This window comes from Salmo salar, chromosome ssa13 (assembly GCF_905237065.1).
Source record: "Salmo salar chromosome ssa13, Ssal_v3.1, whole genome shotgun sequence".
NCBI classification, from domain to species: domain Eukaryota; kingdom Metazoa; phylum Chordata; class Actinopteri; order Salmoniformes; family Salmonidae; genus Salmo; species Salmo salar.
The window spans coordinates 42,349,305-42,372,689 of record NC_059454.1 but is presented as its reverse complement, the minus strand read 5'-3'; the positions used below and the strand labels follow the sequence as shown (position 1 = coordinate 42,372,689).

Sequence of the window (23,385 nt, the reverse complement as noted above, 5' to 3'; positions counted from 1 at the left end):
CCCAAACCATCTCAATTGGGTTGAGGTCGGGTGATTGTGGAGGCCAGGTCATCTGATGCAGCAGTCCACTTTCCTTCTTGGTCAAATAGCCCTTACACAGCCTGGAGGTGTTGGGTCATTGTCCTGTTGAAAAACAAATGATAGTGACACTAAGCGCAAACCAGATGAGATGGCGTATCGCTCCAGAATGTTGTGGTAGCCATGCTGGTTAAGTGTCCCTTGGATTCTAAATAAATCACTGACAGTGTCACCAGCAAAGCACCCCCACACCATCACACCTCCTCCTCCATGCTTCACGGTGCAAGCCACACATGCAGAGATCATCTGTTCACTTACTCTATGTCTCATAAAGACTCGGCGGTTGTAAACAAAAATCTCAACTTTGGACTCATCAGAACAAAGGACATATTCCCACCGATCTAATGTCCATTACTCGTGTTTCTTGGCCCAAGCAAGTCTCTTCTTCTTATTGGTGTCCTTCAGTACTGGTTTCTTTGCAGCAATTTGACCATGAAGGCCTGATTCACGCAGTGTCCTCTGAACATTTGATGTTGAGATGTGTCTGTTACTTGAACTCTGTGAAGCATTTATTTGGGCTGCAATATTTGGGGCTGGTAACTCTAATGACCTTATCCTCTGCAGCAGAGGTAACTCTGGGTCTTCCGTCCTCATGAGAGCCAGTTTCATCATAGCGATTGGCTCAAACGCATTAAGAAGGAAAGAAATTCCACAAATTAACTTTTAACAAGGCAGACCTGTTAATTGAAATGCATTCCAGGAGACTACCTCATGAAGCTGGTTGAGAGTATACCAAGAGTGTGCAAAGCTGTCATCAAGGCAAAGGGTGGCTACTTTGAAGAATCTCAAATATAAAATATATTTTGATTTCTTTAACACTTGTTTGGTTATTACATGATTCCATATGTGTTATTTCATAGTTTTGATGTCTTCACTATTATTTTACAATGTAAAAAAAAAAAATCTAATGATTTTATAAATGTCAAATGATGTCTCACCATTATTTCTCAAAGGGAGGAGGTCAGAGACCTGGCAGTGTGGTGCCAGGACAACAACCTCTCCCTCAACGTGAGCAAGACAAAGGAGATGATCGTGGACTACAGGAAAAGGAGGGCCGAAAACGCCCCCATTCACATCGACGAGGCTGCTGTGGAGCGGGTTGAGAGTTTCAAGTTCCTTGGTATCCACATCACAAACAAACTATCATGGTCCAAACACACCAAGAAAGTTGTGAAGAGCGCACAACAACGCATTTTCCCCCACAGGAGACTAAAATGATTTGGAATGGGTCCCCTGATCCTCAAAAAGTTCTACAGCTGCACCATCGAGAGCATCTTGACCGGTTGCATCACCGCCTGGTATGGCAACTACTTGGCATCAGACCGTAAGGCGCTAGAGAGAGTAGTGTGTACAACCCAGTACATCACTGGGGCCAAGCTTCCTGCCATCCAGGACCTATATGCCAGGCAGTGCCAGAGGAAGGCCCAAAAAATGGTCAAAGACTCCAGTCACCCAAGTCATTGACTGTTCTCTCTGCTACCACACGGCAAGCAGTACCGGGGCGCCAAGTCTAGGTCTAAAAGGCTCCTTAACAGCTTCTACCTTGAAACCATAATACTGCTGAACAATGAATCAAATGGCCACCCAGACTATTTACATTGACGCCCACACACCCCGCCACCCCTTTGTTTTTACACTGCTGCTACTTGCTGTTTATTATCTATGCATAGTCACTTTACCCCTACCTACATGTACAAATTACTTCAGCTAACCTGTAACCGCGCACATTGACTCAGTACCGGTACCCCCTGTATATAGCCTCATTATTGTTATTTTATTTTGTTACTTTTTATTTCGACTTTATTTAGTTTATTTAGTAAATATTTTCATAACTGTATTTTCTTAAAACTGCATTGTTGGTTAAGGGCGTGTAAGTAAGCATTTCACTGTAAGGTCTACCTGTTCAGCACATGTGACAAATAAAATTGATTTGATTTAATACAGAGGCACCAATAAATTGTCCAGTACACTTATTGTATGTTGTGTCCATGTACATTCCCTTATGTCTAAACTTCTAAGGCACTGGATCTCAGTGACAGAGGTGTCACTACAGACTCCCTGGTTTGAATCCAGGCTGTATCACAACTGGCTGTGATTGGCAGTCCCATAGGGCAGTGCACAATTGGCCCAGTGTCGTTTGGGTTTGGCCAGTGTAGGCCGTCATTGTAAATAAGAATTTGTTCTTAACTGACTTGCCTCGTTAAATAAAATATCAGGAAGACTGAAAGAACACGCTGAGTGGGTGGGGACCTTATATTCATGAGCTTCCCTTGACTGACAGCTCTTTGAAACTCTTTGAAACACCCTCTTTGAAACCCCATGTGGTTTTTTGCCAGGTAACAATGGGCCACATGTCATTGATGACCAGGTAACAATAGATGTGGTAAAGGAGTCAATGGACCACAGATGTTTTATTGACCAGATTGGCGCACATTCAACAGAAACCTAACAAAGTGTATTTTAATCAAATCTGTCATGATCTATATAGTGTAACAGGCCCACAATGTGGTTACTGAAGTTAGATTTGGGTATATCTGGGTGTTTTCGCTGCATAACATGTAGAAGTTGTCCCTTTTAAGGTTAAGAAGAAGTGACTGCTAAATGCTAACGCCTGTTCATATAACTGGTTAGCATAGCTAGCATACAACAATCACTGGTAGTAGTCAGTCTTTTTAAACTGCAATGCAGTTGATTGGTGATGATGACATGAACATGTATTGGGGTTGACATCCATATAGTATTATACCCAGATTTTTACCTCAACATAGTGTGGAATACACAAACAATAGCCTAAATGTAGGATCATTTTGCTGGGGGGCAATGAGGAGACTCGGGATCTTTCTCCCACGCGTTTCCATGGCAATTCCATTGTTTTAGTCGAGTTCGATTAACCTCTTTACTGCTTCTATGGGCCACATGTCATTCCAAGCCTAGATAGTATGCCTCAACCCATGTTATCTGCAAAATGCTCTCATGGTCAACAGATCTGATCATGGACTGTTGGATATCAGCAGCAATAAAGAATTGCATTTCAATTCGCAGACGACACCATTCTGTATACTTCTGGCCCTTCTTTGGACACTGTGTTAACAACCCTCCAGACGAGCTTCAATGCCATTCAACTCTCCTTCCGTGGTCTCTAACTGCTCCTAAACACAAGTAAAACTAAATGCATGCTTTTCAACCGATCGCTGCCTGCACCTGCCCGCCTGTCCAGCATCACTTCTCTGGACGGTTCTAACTTAGAATTTGTGGACAACTACAAATACCTAGGTGTCTGGTTAGACTGTAAACTCTCCTTCCAGACTCACATCAATCATCTCCAATCCAAAGTTAAATCTAGAATTGGCTTCCTATTTCGCAACAAAGCATCCTTCACTCATGCTGCCAAACATACCCTCGTAAAACTGACCATCCTACCAATCCTCGACTTCGGCGATGTCATTTACAAAATAGCCTCCAATACCCTACTCAACAAGCTGGATGCAGTCTATCACAGTGCCATCCGTTTTGTCACCAAAGCCCCATATACTACCCACCACTGTGACCTGTACGCTCTCGTTGGCTGGCCTTCGCTTCATAATCGTCGCCAAACACATTGGCTCCAGGTCATCTACAAGACCCTGCTAGGTAAAGTCCCCCCTTATCTCCGCTCACTGGTCACCATAGCAGCACCCACCTGTGGCACGCGCTCCAGCAGGTATATCTCTCTGGTCACCCCTAAAGCCAACTCCTCCTTTGGTCGTCTCTCCTTCCAGTTCTCTGCTGCCAATGACTGGAACGAACTACAAAAATCTCTGAAACTGGAAACACTTATCTCCCTCACTAGCTTTAAGCACCAGCTATCAGAGCAGCTCCCAGATCACTGCACCTGTACATAGCCCATCTATAATTTAGCCCAAACTACTACCTCTTCCCCTACTGTATTTATTTATTTTATTTGTTTTGCTCCTTTGCACCATATTATTTATATTTTAACTTTGAACTTTCTTCAAACTACAAATCTACCACTCCAGTGTTTTACTTGCTATACTTTATTTACTTTGCCTCCATGGCCTTTTTGCCTTTACCTCCCTTATCTTACATCATTTGCTCACATTGTATATAGCATTATTTTTTTTCTTCTACTGCATCATTGATTGTATGTTGTTTTACTCCATGTGTAACTCTGTGTTTTTGTGTGTTGTCGAACTGCTTTGCTTTATCTTGGCCAGGTCGCAATTGCAAATGAGAACTTGTTCTCAACTTGCCTACCTGGTTAAATAAAGGTGAAATAAATAAAATTAAATAAATAAATAAAAATTGTTTTGTAACTAATTACACAATACAGTTCACTGATACACTTCTTCACAATACATTTTTTTTAATTGAACCTTTATTTAACTAGGCAAGCCAGTTAAGAATACATTTGTATTTACATTGACTCCAGCCAAACCCTAACCCAGATGACGCTGGGCCAATAGTGCGCCGCCCTATGGGACTGCCAATCACAGCAGGTTGTGATACAGCCTGGAATCAAACCAGGGTCTGTAGTGATGCCTCTAGCACTGAGATGCTGTGCCTTAGACCGCTGCACCACTCGGGATAGTTGGAGATGAGAGAAAATGTAACACTTCTTCAATTCAGAGCATTTTAATAGTGTAAAAATATTATGGGTGATAATTATATTATATTTACTTGGGAAATAAGATGACTGTGTGGGACCTTTAATCACCTGCAACCTGCATTAGAATAACTGACAAAGTAGGGAAAAAGACTAACTAAACCATCTAAATGGGAACAACGATTACAGTAACGGTTGCAATAAGTCCAACTACTAACAGATTGGATTAGTTTATAAAAAAATGTATTTGTCTTTATTTAGCATAAATCAATCATTGTGCATGCAAAAACACATGTTGAAACAAACAGTAAAAATTAACCTGCATTAGAGCATGCTGGAAAATATGAAAATGATGGCCGTGGTTTTTGAGAGTGTGTGATGTGATGATCGTACCTTTTTATATTCAAAATATTGGGTACAAAAATGTACCATTTATACTAGATTATCCGCGCATGTACCCTAAAAGGTACCGAACAGTACCATGTGAGATTACATGTGTACCTCTGAAGGTACAGCATTACTTGCTGTTTGGGGTTTTAGGCTAGGTTTATGTACAGCACTTTGATATATCAGCTGATGTAAGAAGGGCTATATAAATACATTTGATTTGATTTGTATTTTCATCTTTTTGTACCCCAGGGAACAATACTGTACCCTAACCATACCCTTTTTTCTGAGAGTGTATGCCCCTTTGATAAAAACCTGTAAAACAAATTCTGCTGACCTTTTCGTACCACGTTTTGCTACAAACAGAAGGGCCTATGATAGTTCTATGTTGTTGAAAAGGCATTATTGTCTTTTCTAGCCTATCACACAGTGTGAAGAAAAAATGTGAAACAAAAATCACAAAGGTAACAGCTATAAAGAAGATCAGTTGCCTTTGTGCAACATTGCTATGAAAGGAAAAGACGTGTTAACAATTCCATCAATCCAGCTCTCTTAGTTCCTCCATATAGCGCCCCTTCTACCTTCCCTAGATCTCGATCTCTCTCTCTCTCTACTCCTTCCTTTCGTCTTTCGTCTCTGGGAGTACGGGTGCATGTCAAGCGATTGTTGAATTGAAATATTGATGTGGAGTATCAAAGCCGTGCGTAGCACTCCTGTGTTTCCAGAACTAACCGCAAGGCGCTTTGATCACACACTCCTGTGATCTGACTTCTGAAGTTGTTAAGAGTGCCGGAAAACAAAATGCAAACAAACTTCAAGTGCACCTGGTATTGATAAAAGTTTTCTTTGACAAGTGGAGATGTGTGCTGTCTGTCTGCGTCTGCCCAGATGACTGAAGGCTGGAGCTTGTATACATGCTAATAGACAGGTGTAGGGCCTTGTTGCACAGGTGTGGGAATTCTGGACTCCCTGATATATATATATTTTTTTTTTTCTCTCTCATTTCTACATATGGATTCTGGAATTTACTCTGTCTATACCATTTCAATACTGTTTGTTTAGTATTTGGAGACCTATATTTCACAGTATTTACATAGAAATCACTTCTAAAGATCATAATAAAGATCATCATTTATTAAGCACTCTTTTGGGAAGTTGTTGTTTTCAGAGTGACAAGTTTAATTCCCCTGCAATATATAGTGAAATCCCCCCGACTCTCCTCCCCACCACACCATTTGAGTCAGGAAACAATGTCCCGTTTGAACTTTAAAATGGTCATAATATTGCCTACTGTAAACTTCAGCTGTTGAAGTTAGTCCTCCTTCCAATAATACAGTACTGTCATGGTAATTACACACCATATTGTCCCCTTTTTCTCCTTCTGAATGCTTCTAAAGGAAAGCAGTGCAGCCAAGCTGCAGGCTTTAAACCTTCTGTCTGTCTCCTGTCTCTTCCATTAGCCCACTGTTTGTCACATGAGGGTCATTTAGTCAGCTTGGTGCTGTAAAACAGGAGCTTCTGACACAGGCTGCGTTCCAAAATGGAACCCTATTCCTATGTGGTGCACTACTTTTGACCAGGGCCCATGATCTGGTCAAAAGTGGTGCACTATGTAGGGAATAGGCTGCCATTTGGGATGTACCCATGGGCCACCAGTACAAAGGCAGTTCCTCTCCTCTGTCCTCTGTTATGTGGCTGTATGGCCTTTTAGGGTGCAGATGGTCATGACAGCTGGGACATTTTAGTGATCTGAGGGCTTTTAAACTGCCCCCCAGGCAAGATGATGAAATGGAAGAAAAAAAACAGCAGGACTAGCTACTAGAATATTCTTCATGCATTGTTTTGGGTGCCTTAAAGAGGGAATTGATCGGTGACAAAAACAGCATGGCTAGTGGTTTGTCATCTGTAATGGGTGAAAATTGATATTTTTGTTTCCTTATCAACGGAACAGACTGAAATTGAAATGTCCATCCAGATTACTTACATTGACCCCCCCCCCTTTGTGTTTTTACTCTGCTGCTACTCACTGTTTATTATCTATGCATAGTCACTTTAGCCCTACCTACATGTACAGTACATTACTTCAACTAACCTGTACCCCCGCACTTTTTATTACATTTTTTACTAGTTTATTTAGTGAATATTTTCTTAACTCTATTTCTTGAACTGCATTGTTGGTTAAATTCTTGTAAGTAAGCATTTCACGGTAAGGTTGTATTCGGCGCATGTGACAAATAAAATGTCATTTAACATTACAATATAGAAATGACCCTCAGCAAAAAAACGATATGCCTCAGGTAGTGTGTCTAATATATCTCATAAATGTAGTTTTCATCAATTATAATTTCAGTTCAAATTCTTGAAATGGCTTTAAGAAAATATATTCGATAGGCCAGCCAAGACATTCTCAGTGTTGAAGTTGGTGGCCAGCTGCCTAGTGGTTAGAGCATTGGACTTGTAACCGAAAGGTTGCAAGATCAAATCCCCAAGTTGACAAGGTAAAATATATATTTAAATATAATTAAATAATAGTCTGTTGTTCTGCCCCTGAACAAGGCAGTTAGCCCACTGTTCCTAGGCTGTCATTGAAAATAAGAATATGATCTTAACTGACTTTCCTAGTTAAATGAAGGTAAAATAAAATAACTAAAAATCCAGCACAGCCCTGAATGTTTACAGTTGTGAGGCCTGATTGCCTGCTATCACAACAGCTGTTTACTGAACACTGGGACCGCTCACTCTCTGGAAAACACTCTCTCGTTGTCCCATGAAATAGTGTGGAAGGAAGCCTGCTTGCTGTATGTATCCAGGTCTATTTAAATTAGCTAACATGGGGAAGGGAAGGTAAGCAGTAAGCAGAGCACCACATGAGCATTGTTTTCACAGTTCAAAGTGAGGAGAGAGTACTTTGCACTTCAAAGCACCTCATCTGGGAGGGAGGGAGGGAGTCGGTACAGTGGGGAAGGGGGAAGGGGGAGGCGGGGGGAGTGGGGACAGGAAATAGGAATCAGGGTAATTAACAACTTGTGCTGGGTAATAAAGCAAGAGGAGACACAGAGCAGCAGCAGCCTGGGTACCTTAGAGCTTTGAAGATGGGACGGCACTAATATTTGATGTCTTCCTTCTTGGAAGAGCTCTTGCTCTCTTTGATTTGTTTGCAACTGCTTTTCCTTAAATCTTAAAAATCATTTTTATACCTTTAAAAATCATGAATGATACTATTAGAGTTTTGAAAGTTTGCACAGGGAATTTTCACTGAGTGTACAAAACATTAAGAACATATTCCTAATGTTGAGTTGCACCCCCCCACACACACCTTTTGTCCTCAGAACAGCCTCAATTCATCAGGACATGAACTCTACAAGGTGCCGGAAGTGTTTTACAGGGATCCTGGCCCATGTTGACTCCAATGATTCCCAGAGTTGTGTCAGGTTGTCTAGATGTCCTTTTGGGCGGTGGACCATTCTTGATACACACGGGAAGCTGTTGAGCATGAGAAACCCAGCAGCTTTTCAGTTCTTGACTCAAACTGGTGCGTCTGGTGCACATACCATACCCCGTTCAAAGGCACTTAAATCTTTTGTCTCGCTCATTCACCCTCTGAATGGCACACATACACAATCCATGTCTCAATTGTCTCAGGGCTTCAAAATCATTCTTGAACCTGTCTCCTCCCCTTCATAAAATCAAATGAAATTGTATTGGTCACATTCACATAGTTAGCAGATGTTAATGCCAGTGGATTTACATGGTCAGTCTATGTCATGGAAAGAGCAGGTGTTCCTAATGTTTTGTATACTCAGTGCATATCGAAAGATGGCAGATCATTTTCTTAGAGACCTTGGAAACATAACCGTTTTAAAAGGAATGGATTTCAAAGTGAAAATACTCTGTTACAAAATGTTTATTACAAATGCTGTTTACCAGGCAAACATAATTGAGTGCAACATTTCTGAGGAAAGCTATATTATCTTTTGTTTTCAGGTGGCAAGCTAAGGTTACAGCAAATCTAATGGATATCTCGTACTGCTCAGAAAGGGTGGGTGGAACAAAACATTTGAAAATGGAGCTGAATTGTTCTCCAAAGGCTCCCTCAGTCGAGGTCATTCAGAGATAAGAGCCAACCACATACTAGATGCATCATTTGCATGATATTTGTCGAGGCTGAATATTCATGCACCAATTAATAGATAATTTCTGTCAAACCAATATAAAATGACCATGAAAAAAACTGAAACTCAAAATGATTGACATCCGTCATTGCACTAATCATTGCATTAGTATTACATGAAGGCATGAGCTATAATTCATGAAAAGCTGTTTAAAAACAACGTTTTTATATATTTCCTGTCACCTGATGTCACTTTCTTTAGGGTGTTTGCTTTCTATGTTAGCCATTACCCTTTTTTATTAGACCAATTGTAACACACTATATGTATTAGAGGCAACACTGCCCCACACTTCTCCCTGCAAGCCCCTTTATATACAAATGGTAAGGTAAAAATATCCTTCTCAAATGGCCATAGGGCAAACTCAATCAGTCATGTTTACAATCCATATGCTTATGTATCTAACCCCTCAAATGAAATTTATTTTAGAAAAATAAAGTTATTTTGTAAATAAGTAATATTACATACTGTGTTGGTGGGGTAATAACTAGTTAGTAGAACCCTCGTTTTTCATTCATCAAAATACCAATGGTCAGATTGAAATGACATTTGCCTATTAATCTTTAATCTACATTTTGTTTGCCTGTAATATTTTTCATATGATGCAAACTTTTAAATCATACAGTAACTGTTTGGAAATGATTGCTTACAGTACAGGTATATGACTCATGTATACATTTTGCTAAAGTGGTGTTAGGTATTAACACAGAACAAAGTCTGATCCTTTTCTGCAAAGTTCTCTGCATTTTCTTTCATTGAGAACTGCCGAACTGTGAGAATAATGTGGTTCACAGCAAATGAGAAGAGAGGCTCAGGCTTTGCTCTCCTATTTACATGAGAAATGAGCAGAGCTGCCAATTTGAATTTAAGCTCTTAACTTTGTAATGGTTAACAGATCTACAGAATTAGATTAACTCTCCCAATCTGCATGTATTAATGCAGTAGATCTGTAATGGCCTTTCCTTGACCCTGAAGTGTGAGGGAGTCACGCAGGGCAGGACCTATTTGACGTGTCACCTAGCAGTGAGTACTGGGCAGGCTTTGATTAGGTTTTATCAATTAGCTTTGTGAGGGAAAACATTTAATGTTATGGTCATGAGGGTGATGTGACATTCTTTACAGTCTGATCCCAAGTGAAGCCTGGGAAGGTGTAACCGTGAGAAAAAAGGAGAGAGAACTGAACGGACGACGTTTAAAAGCGTTGTATTTGTTTCTGTGATGAAACATATTTGATTTGATCATGTATTGCCCATCTCCACCCTGGTATGATATATCACCTATGTATTTGACTCTGAATGCTCTGTAATGGGTGATTATTCTCATCTCTAAATAGCTTTGCATGTTGGTGCATTGAATAGAGTTTAAGCCATGTATTTTCGCGTGTAACTGCTCATGAACTGCTTATCATAAAGATCAAATAACAAGTAAAGACCCCACTTAATTTCAAGCGATGTTGCAAGCACTGTAGACATTGCTGATAGAGTTCAGTAATTTAAGAATATTATATTTAGAATTCACAATAATTATTATTATTCCATTCATGCAAATTGTGTTGTTCCAAGCACTGTAGGCAATGAGCAATGGAGTGATCTTGGTTTAGATTTTTCTGTCTTCTAAACTATATTGATAATGTTATGTGCAGTAATGCCAAATGATGATGCTTATTATTACGGTCAGGCGTATTATTAATAATAGTAATGGCCTACACGTGTAATAAAGTTGCCCATTTATTTAACAAAATACGCGTTGATATGCAGTTTATATGCAGAGAAAATCGAGAGCACATCCCTCCCTCAAATTGTAGGATATTACTGAATACCTTTTTCACGCCTCAAAGTTTTTCAGAACAATTGAGGGAGGAGTTGTTTTGCACGGTCAGCATTTGGTAGAAATTGAGTGCAAATTATGAGCAACCCTTCTCCCCGTCAACCAACTAACAATCAATGTAACCCCCTCCTCCAATCAACCCCCCTCCCTTACTCCCCTCCTCACATCTCCTCTCCATACTGGTTCTCATGGAGACCCCGTTGAGAGGACCTTTCCTCTTTATAAAGACAAGATACAGCTCATGCAACTGCCTTTGAAATAATCCACAGGATTTCTTGCGGTAGTCTCTTCTTCACTTGCACTTCAAAGAAGCGCTCTGCTCCGTGGCTGTATGAGACTGCTTGTGACTGAAAAGAGGACCCACGTGAACTGGAATTAGTTCGGTCTTTCATTCAGAGTCAGTTCATTTTAAGCGTTGTAACCAAGCGGACTGAGGACCGGACACTTGCCTTGCATGACACAGGATTACTTTGTTTCTGGATAGGATTGTTTTTAGTTTCAGGGTGCTTGCTGCTCTTCTCTCCATCGACACCGCGCACCTCTCCTGGTAAACTCGTTCATCGCTGCCTTTCCGCGCAGCTCGTGTTGCAGGTGCGGAGACACAGAGCGCGTGGACAGATGGCTGCGCTGACGATACAACGGAATGACAACTTTCTACACACCTTTTTACAGGTTTGTAATCGTTTTGATGCGAATCAATATAGGCACTTCTATACAGTTTATTGCGTCGGCATAAATGTCTGGCAATAATTTGTTCAACGTTAATACGTCTGTAGAGTTATAAAATGTGACGTTCAGTAGGCTATATTCGCTGTCCCGTTTATAGCTATGTAAAGGTTTATTATTTTAAAATCTTACAGAATGAAAGAATGTTAGGAAGTTTTAAGTTGCACAGATGCTGTATCATGATATAGTTGTAATCAATAAATATTTGTGAATATTGTAGTTGACATTTGTATATGTAAAACTTCTGGTATCTGATATTCAAGAACAAATAAAAGTACCTCATGAGAAATGACTGTTATTTGCACACGATACATTTTTTTAATACACAATATTCACTTGAATTGCTAAGATTCCTGAAGTTTCACCAGACTTATTGTAAAAGCATTCTGTGACAACTTGTGATGTTAAAAGTACTTTATGAAAAAATGTGATAGATTGATTAGCCTGTGTCATTAGTGTGAGTTAGTGAATTATGTTCTTTTCCATCTTCCACCAGGACCGGACCCCCAGCTCTTCCCCAGAGGGAGCCCCCAACGCCCTGTCCTTCCTGGCCACCACCTGTAGCCAGGCCTGGCAGGTGGGTGGCACGGTGGGCTCTGAGAGCTCCCAGTTCCCCTATGAGGGGGCGGTAGGGGTGAGCTCAGCCTCCGGGATGTTCCAGCTCTGGAGCAACGAGGTGGCGGTGGCCCCGAGTTCTAGTCTCAGCGCCTCCAGCCTCACTGCAGCCGCACATCAGATGACATTCGCCGTGCCCAAGGTCCAGTTCCCTGTTGGCCCTGGACAGAGTCTGCCTTCTGGCCTGGGTCCTCACCCCCACGCGCTCTACCATCACCACCACCATCACCACCACCACCACGAGCTGCCCCTGACTCCGCCGGCCGAGCCTCCCTCCGCCTACTCTTTCGAACTCTCCCCCGTCAAGGTCCTCTCATCCCAGAGCCAGGGTCCCAATGGGCCGCAGTACTACCCCCAGCATAACGGCGTCTCTGTGGGACAAAACTTCCCTGGCTTCTTTCAGAACTCTGTATCCTCCGCCAGGCACCATCTATCCGGAGGACAACACCATGTCGGGGAGGAGGGCCAGCAGGGCTGGTGGAGCCTCCCCCAGACCACTGGCCACGGAAGCCCCACCAACCACCACCCCTTCTCCCTGGGCCGGCAGCTGGTCCTGGGCCACCAGCCCCAAATCGCAGCCCTCCTACAGGGCACCTCCAAGGGCCTGTTATCCTCCACACGCCGCTGCCGTCGCTGCAAGTGCCCCAACTGCCAGGCCAATGGCGGGGGACTCGAGTTTGGCAAGAAACGACTGCACATCTGTCATATCCCAGAGTGCGGCAAGGTGTACAAGAAGACGTCTCACCTGAAGGCCCACCTGCGCTGGCATGCCGGGGAGAGGCCGTTCATCTGCAACTGGCTGTTCTGCGGGAAGAGCTTCACGCGCTCCGACGAGCTACAGCGCCACCTCAGAACACACACCGGGGAGAAGAGGTTCGGATGCCAGCAGTGTGGGAAGAGGTTCATGAGGAGCGACCACCTCTCCAAACATGTCAAGACTCACCAGAGCAGGAAGAGCCGGTCCGGAGGGAACACGTCAGACTCTCTGTTGGCCAATATCAAGAGAGAGTAGAACGGACTAGAGGGCGGGTTCAATAGACTCTATATAGAGCCAAGAGACTGCAATATGTGATTGTACTGTAACTGCCACAGACCCTCTGAGAGAGAGTGGAGGACAAGGACACCCTATAGACTATTAACCTCTGTAGTCGTGACCCTTTTCAGCCCGTCAACAAAAAGCTTTTGAGAGGTATTTCACAACAAGGGAAGCAAAGCGAGCGGCGAGGTTTAGGATTGTGATATGGATACAGAGCGTTCACTGGGCATTTCTAGGTGTCGCACAAAAAATGATCTCCCATAGCAAGATGGTAGCCACTCTTAACCCTTGATGGCGACATTATAACCTGGTTCCCACATTAATCAGCTATCAATGTCCAAGGTCAAATCAAATCAAAAGTTTATTGGTCACGTGCACACGGTACAGTGAAATGCTTGCTTGCTAACTCAACAACGCAGAACAATAATATCAAGCAAGAATCAAATGCCAAATACAAAAGTCCAAAAATAACAAGTAGTAATTAAAAGTTAAAAAATAAAATAAAATAAAAACTAGTACGAGAAGTATGTACATAATAGAATATACAGTATGATAGATTTTTTTCAAAATGAAGACTGTTTTTAAGTAGTAAAGTGACTTGGTGTAGCAGCTTGAGTAGATAGTCATAATAAATAAGAATTCCAAGGTCTTCATTTTATTTGGATTTAATTTGTAATATTGAAATATAAATAATTCAGCAAATTTATGTAACATGCAAATAATCCACTTTCTGCATGTTTCATCTTTTAGAATCTGGAATTCAGAAAGGTTTTTGATAATGGAATGTGAATTACATGAGGAAGAGAATGTATCTGAAGTAAGTATACCACATATCAGTTGATTTAAGAAATTTGCTGTTTGGCCAAATGTATATATTGATCTGACGGTTGATTGTGGGATCAGTGTTATAATGTTTTATTAATGGATATATAAACCCCTATCTCAGTTTCATCTGTTGTTGAAATTGATTCCTGTTATTTAATCAGAATGTGAATTACCATTCCTATGTGTACAAACCAACATTTGTTGGAAGACTTTGTAAATAATGTATCAATTTCACAGACAACTTAATTGAAGTTAAGACTGCATGTACATTTTAATAAACGGAAATTCTTTGCTAAAGCAAATCCACATTCAATGTTATATGTTATTTTCTCCTATTTTCTCAGAGCGATAGTGTGAGACTCAAATGTTTTTTATGCCTTCTTCCAACCTAATACAATGAATGGCATTCTAGTCAACCAAAATATCTAACGTTTCATTCAATTGTAATTTGATTGTATTCATTCAGAATACAAATGGTGGGTCATTGTATCATTGAAGTGTGAAGGAAACACCTCTTAAAAATGGGGAGTGGAGGGGATGTTCAAAGATTTCACACCTCAAAGTAAACACGGAGAGACCACCATTGACTGGGGACGCAGGCTGTTTGTGGGAGACGGGGGCAATTTGGGGTGGGCCTTCTGCAATCAAGTTCACAGTCATGTGGCTTTAATGGCTGTTTTCTTTCTCTGAATGGAGGAGATTGAGACAACAGATGCAATGGCCCTCCACTCGACGGGACCCTCCCGTGAATAGGACCCCTGTTGCTCAGACCCTTCCCCCCAGTGGTGACAGGAAAGCCCTTTGATTTTGGAAGTTAATACCTCTCTCACTCCTCTCTCTTCCAGGTTCCCTCTCTCTGCCCCCCCCCCCCCCCCTTCAGTTCCTATATATCACAGTTGTGTTACGTTCAGCCCTGGTGACCTTTACTGCCTAGGGTGACCTTTTATTCTGAGGGGAACTAACCAACTAACAATCCCTCTTGGTGATAGGAACTCCCTTTGATTTAACCCCCTGAAAGTTAATACTCTTTATACCCCTCCTCTGGCCCCCAGCCTCACCCCCTCTCCCCCCTTGCACCCATATATCCCAGGCATCTTACAATCAAGACCTGCTCTACTTTACAGCTCAGGACCAGGACGAGTGTTTATTCTGATGAACAGATTTCTGGTGTCCCTGCTTATCCAGGGGTTATCTCCTTTGTGCATTTTCACACACAGTTTTACCCAAAAGGCTCTACGTGGGCCAGCACCCGTGTCTCATTTGACCATGGCTCCGGAGGACCTGTTTTTAATTGGGGCCAAAGCCAGACCAATTGGTACTTTTCAGCTGTCCTTTACATTAAAAGCAACTGTTTTGATCATGCAAATGGTTGTTGATTATGCTTTTCACAAGTCCTCACTGTCAGCCCTAGATATGGAAACACAATTTCCCTAGTATAACATACTAGTGAAGGGTATTTCTTTAGTTTAGGCTGGGGTATGTGGCACTACAATTAAAAAGGTGGGACTTTCCTCCTTGCTATTTCTGTATGTATGAGCAGGGTTAGGTCCTTTTTATTTTAGGGTTCATTTTCAGATTAGAATATAAACCCCGTTGTCCTGGCTAAAAGCCCAATCTGGTTCTCATACAGTTGAAGTCCGAAGTTTACATACACTTAGGTTAGAGTTATTATAACTCGTTTTCAACCAGTCCACAAATTTCTTGTTAACAAACTATAGTTTTGGCAAGTCGGCTAGGACATCTACTTTATGCATGACACAATTAATTTTTTCAACAATTGTTTACAGACAGATTATTTCACTTATAATTCACTGTATCACAATTCCATTGGGTCAGAAGTTTACATACACTAAGTTGACTGTGCCTTTAAACAGCTTGGGAAATTCCAGAAAAGGATGTCATGGCTTTAGAAGTTTCTGATAGGCTAATTAACATAATTTGAGTCAATTGGAGGTGTACCTGTGGATGTATTTCATGGCCTACCTTCAAACTCAGTGCCTCTTTGCTTGACATCATGGGAAAATCAAAAGAAATCAGCCAAGACCTCAGAAAAAAAACATTGTAGACCTCCCCAAGTCTGGTTCATCCTTGGGAGCAATTTCCAAATGCCTGAAGGTACCACGTTCATCGTTACAAACAATAGTACGCAAATATAAACGCCATGGGACCACACAGCTGTCATACCACTCAGGAAGGAGATGCGTTCTGTCTCATAGAGATCAACGTACTTTGGTACGAAAAGTGCAAATCTATCCCAGAACAACAACAAAGGACCTTGTGAAGATGCTGGAGGAAACAGGTACAAAAGTATCTATATCCACAGTAAAACTAGTCCTATATCGACATAACCTGAAAGGCCGCTCAGCAAGGGAGAAGCCACTGCTCCAAAACCTCCATAAAAAAGCCAGACTACGGTTTGCAACTGCACATGGGGACAAAGATCGTACTGTTTGGAGAAATGTCCTCTGGTCTGATGAAACATAAATAGAACTGTGTGGCCATAATGACCATCGTTATGTTTGGAGGAAAAAGGGGGAGGCTTGCAAGCCGAAGAACACCATCCCAACCGTGAAGCACGGGAGTGGCAGCATCATGTTGTGGGGGTGCTTTGCTGCAGGAGGGACTGGTGCACTTCACAAAATAGATGGCTTCATGAGGAAGGAAATTATGTGGATATATTGAAGCAACATCTCAAGACATCAGTCAGGAAGTTAATGCTTGGTCGCAAATGGGTCTTCCAAATGGACAATGACCCCAAGCATACTTCCAAAGTTGTGGCAAAATGGCTTAAGGACAACAAAGTCAAGGTATTGGAGTGGACATCACAAAGCCCTGACCTCAAACTTATAGAACATTTGTGGGCAGAACTGAAAAAGTGTGTGCGAGCAAGGAGGCCTACAAACCTGATTCCGTCACACCAGCTCTGTCAGGAGGAATGGGCCAAAATTCACCCAACTTATTGTGGGAAGCTGTTGGAAGGCACCCCAAAACATTTGACCCAAGTTAAACAATTTAAAGGCAATGCTACCAAATACTAATTGAGTATATGTAAACTTCTGACCCACTGGGAATGTGATCAAAGAAATAAAAGCTGAAATAAATCATTCTCTAAACTATTATTCTGACATTTCACATTCTTAAAATAAAGTGGTGATCCTAACTGACCTAAGACAGGGCCTTTTTACTAGGATTAAATGTCAGGAATTGTGAAAAACTGAGTTTAAATGTATTTGGCTAAGGTGCATGTAAATTTCTGACTTCAACTGTACCATCATGGCCACCTAATCATCCCCAGATTACAATTGGCTCATTCATCCTCCCTCCTCTCCCCTGTAAATATTCCCCAGGTCATTGCTGTAAATGAGAACATGTTTTCAGTCAACTTACCTGGTAAAATAATGGTAAAATAAATTAAATAATATAAATCTGATTTGGTTATTATTTCCATGTATTAAAACTCATGTATATTTCGATATATATTCAGATCATCTCAATGTTAGAGGGATATACCTTCAGAAATGACATGAAATAGACAATTCCTAATTCAAAAGACTTTTTATTTGATATAATACAACCGATTCTATTCAGTCAAACATGGCATCATTATAGCCCTTGTCCTGCTCTTTTCTTTAGTGTATCTTAATTTCTGTAGTGGTATTCCTTCATATTTAAGTAACATGCACAAAATGCCAGAGCAATAATCGCCACTGTGACTTCAACTTTACAAACAGCTCCCCTTAGTCCATGAGCACTGGGGAGTTGAGATGGAGTTTTTGACCAAACTTTTATGTTCTGAATTTAAACAGTCATTGTAATTTAGATATTCTAAACAGATTTAGCTAGAGGGGGCATTGTAACTTGAAGACATTGATCTTCGATGCAGCTGTCTGATCTCCAATGACTGCTATCTGTATTTGAAAGCCTTACACTGACCTCTACTGGTAACAGAGAAGGATTCACCAAGAGCTGAAATCATCTCTTCTATCTCTTCTCGTTTTACAGTCATTTGTTTCTATTCAGAAGACGAAAGGTCGGGCATTGAAGTAAACAAATCACAACTACATGTATTTGATTTGATGTGTAAAAAAACAACAGTTGGCAATATATTAGAGTAGCAGAATGAACTGAAGTACATGAGGTTCTAAAAGCACCTGCCTTTGGCAAAAGTCTCACTTTGATGAGCACAGAGCATGCAGATGCAGCACTTGATATCCACAGTGTCAACTGATACAACAACCCAAGTAGTTAACTGTCTCTAAACCGCTGTCCTTTATCTAAGAACCAGAGATGTAAGCCTGAGCCAGGTGTATTGCGTGTACCAATGTGCTGGAGTAGCAAAAGCCAGCAGAGATCATTGAACACAGCAGAAGGCTGTGGCATGTCATCATTGGACTTCATTGACAGACTGTGTGACACCTTACCACATTTCAAAACCACCCCTTCATGTCTCCTGTCGTCAAGAAAACATATGTTTGAAATTTCAGTCGGTCTCCGTCCCCTAGCGTTCCCGTCAGACTGGCTATGGCATGGCCACCACTCTGGCCACATCTCAATAGTCTTTCCTCGATTCCTTGTGTCCTCTACACCCGTCCTCTCCCCGTCTCTTCTCTCCCAACATAATCATGTCCTCAATTCCCTCTGACTTTTAGAGAAAGAGACAGAGAAAGGATGGGAGCAGAGAACACAAGGAATCAAGGAAAGACCATTAGGTCTGAAGTGACATTAGAGGGACGTCACGCCCGCAGAGTGCCTCCAGGGGGCTCCCTCACCCCTTTTTAGTCTGGAATCTCCAGATCAAACATGAGCCAACTTGGGGTCAAACAGAATAAGAGAACATGGGAGAGCTCTCTCGTTCTCATCCATTGGAAACACTGCGGTAAGAGCAGAACAATTCTGTTCCGTGAGAGATGAATCCAATGTTCTACATATTTACAGATCAAATGCATTTGCTGTTATCCCGTCCTCTCTCCTCAGTGTCTACAGAAAGTAACGCACTGTATACGCTCAGTGGAGGAATGACTTCATGTTTTAAACAGCCTGAGAATAGAAGTAGTTGTCGGAAGAATCCAGCAGTGTGAGAGAAAAGTAGAACGAAAGTCGAAAGAAAAGTAGAGCTCCTCAGATCCATGTTTGTTTACAAGAAGAGAAGCCGCCAATCCTGTACACACACACACACACACACAAACACACACACAATTTACTCACATATTTACACACACACACACACACACACACACACACACACACACACACACACACACACACACACACACACACACACACACACACACACACACGGACGCATTTCACTCACATATGCACACACAGACGCATGTTGCGCACATATGCACACACACATGCATGCAGCGTGCACACTCACACACAGACACGTCTCCAGTGACCTCCCCAATCAGGAATGGACATGTTTTTTCTTCCTTTGAACAAATCCCACAGCCCTCTGATAGACAGTACAATATATACTGTCTAGAAATTCTCCAAAATGAAAAATAAAACAAGCAAAGTCGTCATAATAAAACAAGCAAAGTCACCATAATACCTGATGTCCGTTTGGTGTTCTTCATAACCTCAGCCATTGCAACATCTAGCTGGGTGCTACCCATTAGTGGTGCCACGCAGAGGCACGTCTTCAACCTCAAATCACATCGCTCAACAACAAAAAAATCAGATGAAAGGCGCATACTGTATATTCCGTTAGAATCATGGTTTATATTTCTCAGAGTGTCGGTGAACCGCCCGGTAACAGTCTGAAAAAGCACTAGCAACAGTCCAGAAGAGCAGTCTGCATCCAGTCCTTACTCCTTACAGAAGCACCCCATCCACCTTCAAAATATGGTAAGCCTAGATGAGGTCCTCCTTCTTCTCTCTGTAGCTGTGGCGGTCCGTGAACCTCCTTCCTCCTAGGGGTCAGGGTTCATAGGTCATCTTCATTGAGCTGGGCCAGGTTGCTGGAGCGCTTGCCGGCCAATGGACCAGAGACAGATACAGGAGGAGGTACAGCCTCACCAGGCAGGCCCCTGGTACTGCAGCCCTCTCCTGCGCTCTGCTGGGGGAGAGGAGGAGACACAGATTCAAATATGTTTACAACTTCATAGATAGATTTCATGAAATGTAGCCTAAATAGCTGTTTTTCCCCGAAGAGAGGCATATGCCTCACTTCAGCCATTGTGTATAACTCTGGGGAGAAATCTTATATGTCAGAAGATATATTTTTTAGGGGAATGTAGGTCGAAACGTTAACGAATAAAGATGTTTTGCAAATGAGCTACTACGCTGAACAAAAATATCCTTGCGACATGGGGCCTTGCATTGTCGGTGAGGACGGCGGAGCAATGGCACGTCAACGAGCCTCAGGATCTCATTCAAATTGCCATCGGTAAAATGCAATTGTGTCCGTTGTCCGTAGCTTATGCCGGCGCACACCATAACCCCACCGCCACCACGGGGTACTGTTTACAACATTAACATCAGCAAACCACTCGCCCACATGACGCCATACACGCTGTCTGACATCTGCCGGTACAGTTGAAGCCGGGATTCATCCGTGAAGAGCACACTTCTCCAGCATGTCAGTGTGCATCGAAGGTGAGGATTTGCCCACTGATGTTGGTTACGATGCCGAACTGCAGTCAGGTCAAGACCCTGGTGAGGATGACGAGAAGGCAGATGAGCCTCCCTGAGAAGGTTCCTGACAGTTTGTGGAGAAATTGTTTTGTGCAAACCCACAGTTTTATTCGCTGGCTGGGTGGCTGGTCTTAGACGATCCCGCAGGTGAAGAAGCTGGATGTGGAGGTCCTCGGCTGGCATGGTTAAACATGGTCTGCGGTTGTGAGGCCCGGTTGGACGTACTAACAAATTCTCTAAAACAATGTTGGAGGTGGCTTATGGTAGAGAAATTAACATGAAATGATCTGGCAACAGTTGTGGTGGACATTCCTGCAGCCAGCATGCCAATTGCACGCTCCCTCAACTTGAGACAGCTGTGGCATTGTGTTGTGTGACAAAACTGCACATTTTAGAGTGGCCTTTTATTGTCCCCAGCAATAAGGTGCACCTGTGTAATGATCATGCCGTTTAATCAGCTTCTTGATATGCCACACCTGTCAGGTGGATAGATTATCTTGGCAAAGGAGAAATGCTCACTAACAGGGATTTAAACATATTTGTGCACACAATTTAAGAGAAATAAGCTTTTTGTGAGTATGGAACATTTCTGGGATCTTTTATTTCAGCTCATGAAACATGGGATCAACACTACATGTTGCGTTTATATTCTTGTTCAGTATATGTCAGTGACAGCCATAATGTGGTTTGTTTTTCTGTTTACAATATATCAGTCACAACAACACAATGTGCAAATTCCACCATGAGAGGGAGAGGGAGAGGAAGAACAATTAGGCCAACGATCGGCATCTCTGACTTCCGTGTCTGGGTCAGGCTATTTCCTGTTTATGTACCCATAGGCCCCATCCAGCCTGAGTAATTACATAGAACAACTGCCTATAGTCAGAACAAATAGGTATGTTGGCTCCACTCACTAAGTGGACCAGAGATGGTCTATACTTGATACAAGTGCATAGTAATAACAGAGGGTTGTGTAGTGAATGGTTGGTCTAAGGTTAAGACACTCAACAACGGCCAACAACAGGATACGATTTCTGGTTCTACATCTTGTTTCAGACAAAACTCCTCTACAATATTCCTCTTCTGTTTCTGGCCAACAGAGGAAGTAGTAGCCCGACTATCATGTGTTTATTGTGTTTATTTCTGTGCCGTGTGCTGTGTGCGTGCGCATGCTTGCGTGCATGCGTCAGTGCATGTGCACGTGTGTGTGTGTGTGTGTGTCTGTGTGTTTGTGCGTGTACATGTGTATACCTGTGTGCTATGCAGCCCGTTGGACCCCGCTTGGCACTGCAGGGAGGTCTGGGTCTGAGAGTAGTGAGACAGACAAGACTGGTCAGTGAAAGCCAGCTGGACGTGAGAAGGCGAGACTGTTGTCTGGGAGTTCATACTGACCAGAGGAGACTGCGAACACACACACACACACACACACAACACAACTAAATATTAAATACTAGAGCTGATAGACAGCAGATTATTGTTTATTCTTTATTGTGGCAGGAAAACATTTTTCTCATGAGATCTCAGATTATTTCAGATTAGGATTTAATTGAAGGATTCCTGATCCAGACATGTAGTCTGTAGTGGAGATGTGGTCTAACGTAGCCTAAGGGGTGGATGTGTACACTCGGTCAGGCTTGGCTGGAGCACATTCCAGTCCAGCGAGCTAAACGGGGATGGCAGTGTCTCGTTGTTTGTGGTCAAACAGAAGCACAGTGTTTGGCCCCTGACTGCTGTAGGTCACTGAGGTGTATGTGTGTGTGACTGGGCCCTTTACCTCCGGCAGTATGTGTGTGTGTGTGTGTGTGTGTGTGTGTGTGTGTGTGTGTGTGTGTGTGTGTGTGTTGTCTATGTGTATATACAGTATGACCTTACCTCCCGGGGTGTGTGTGTCTCAGCGGGGCCCTGGAGACCTGTTCCCTGACCCCCCTGGCTGGGCAGGTAGAGGGTGGGGAGGGAGGTGTTGTAGGACCGCAGCCAGGGCAGGCGCTGGCGGTCGATGGAGGCTGAGGAGTGGGGGCGCAGGGGACTGCTGGCCGAAGACAGGGGGGCTCTCATGCTCCGGCCCAGGCTGTTAGACTTGTTGGTACCCTCTCTGCGCTGGTACTCGATGGGAGACTGGAGGGCTGGATGAATTCATGGTACAAGACAGAGAGAGAGGATTTAGACCAGGCAACACTTCATTTTGGGCCACAATGTTTGTCAAAATATTAGCGTTGGTCTTTGTAGTTTTATTGTTTGTGTAAGTCGACTTGGTACTGAACTACTTTTGGATAGCATTACTGCTCAGTGCTCACATTGCATCAGGCTAAACGTAAGACGTGTGACTAGTAAAGATTCCTGGATGTTGTGTTTTGCCATCAGTATGTCTCCAATTGTACCGTTGAGGAAGTTGAAAGGGAAAGGAAAGGGAAAGGGGGATACTTAGTTAGTTGTGCAACTGAATGTATTCAACTGAAATGTGTCTTCCGCATTTAACA

At 42.6% G+C, this 23,385-nt stretch overlaps 2 protein-coding genes across 9 annotated transcripts in view; one reads left to right on the top strand and one right to left on the bottom strand.

Annotated features, from left to right (window-relative positions):
- Positions 1-11,071: 11,071 nt before the first annotated feature.
- On the top strand, positions 11,072-14,568 carry sp5l (Sp5 transcription factor-like). The gene is made up of 2 exons (XM_014135861.2): positions 11,072-11,736; positions 12,287-14,568. Exons 1-2 carry the CDS (start codon positions 11,683-11,685, stop codon positions 13,415-13,417), a joined length of 1,185 nt encoding a protein of 394 aa, XP_013991336.1. The 5' UTR covers positions 11,072-11,682; the 3' UTR covers positions 13,418-14,568.
- A 3,234-nt stretch (positions 14,569-17,802) lies between these two features.
- The window catches only part of arhgef25a (Rho guanine nucleotide exchange factor (GEF) 25a), a 145,842-nt gene continuing 140,259 nt past the window's right edge, over positions 17,803-23,385 (bottom strand). For 3 of the 8 annotated variants that reach the window (XM_045693298.1, XM_045693292.1, XM_014135862.2), the window contains 3 exons: positions 22,781-23,031; positions 22,160-22,309; positions 17,803-20,330 (listed from right to left, as the gene is read on the bottom strand). In XM_045693298.1, coding sequence (XP_045549254.1) covers positions 20,199-20,330; positions 22,160-22,309; positions 22,781-23,031 — 533 coding nt within the window. In that variant the 3' untranslated portion in view covers positions 17,803-20,198. The remainder of the gene's footprint in view (positions 20,331-22,159; positions 22,310-22,780; positions 23,032-23,385) is intronic. The other 5 variants (XM_045693294.1, XM_045693295.1, XM_045693297.1 and 2 more) reach the window with 5 other exon arrangements.

What these genes read in the sequence shown, in the direction of transcription:
- sp5l (XM_014135861.2), top strand. Translation starts at nt 11,683, where the DNA reads ATGGCTGCGCTGACGATACAACGGAATGACAACTTTCTACACACCTTT. An exon ending in TTCTACACACCTTTTTACAG is followed by an intron (nt 11,737 to 12,286) that starts GTTTGTAATCGT and finishes ATCTTCCACCAG; the next exon opens with GACCGGACCCCCAGCTCTTC.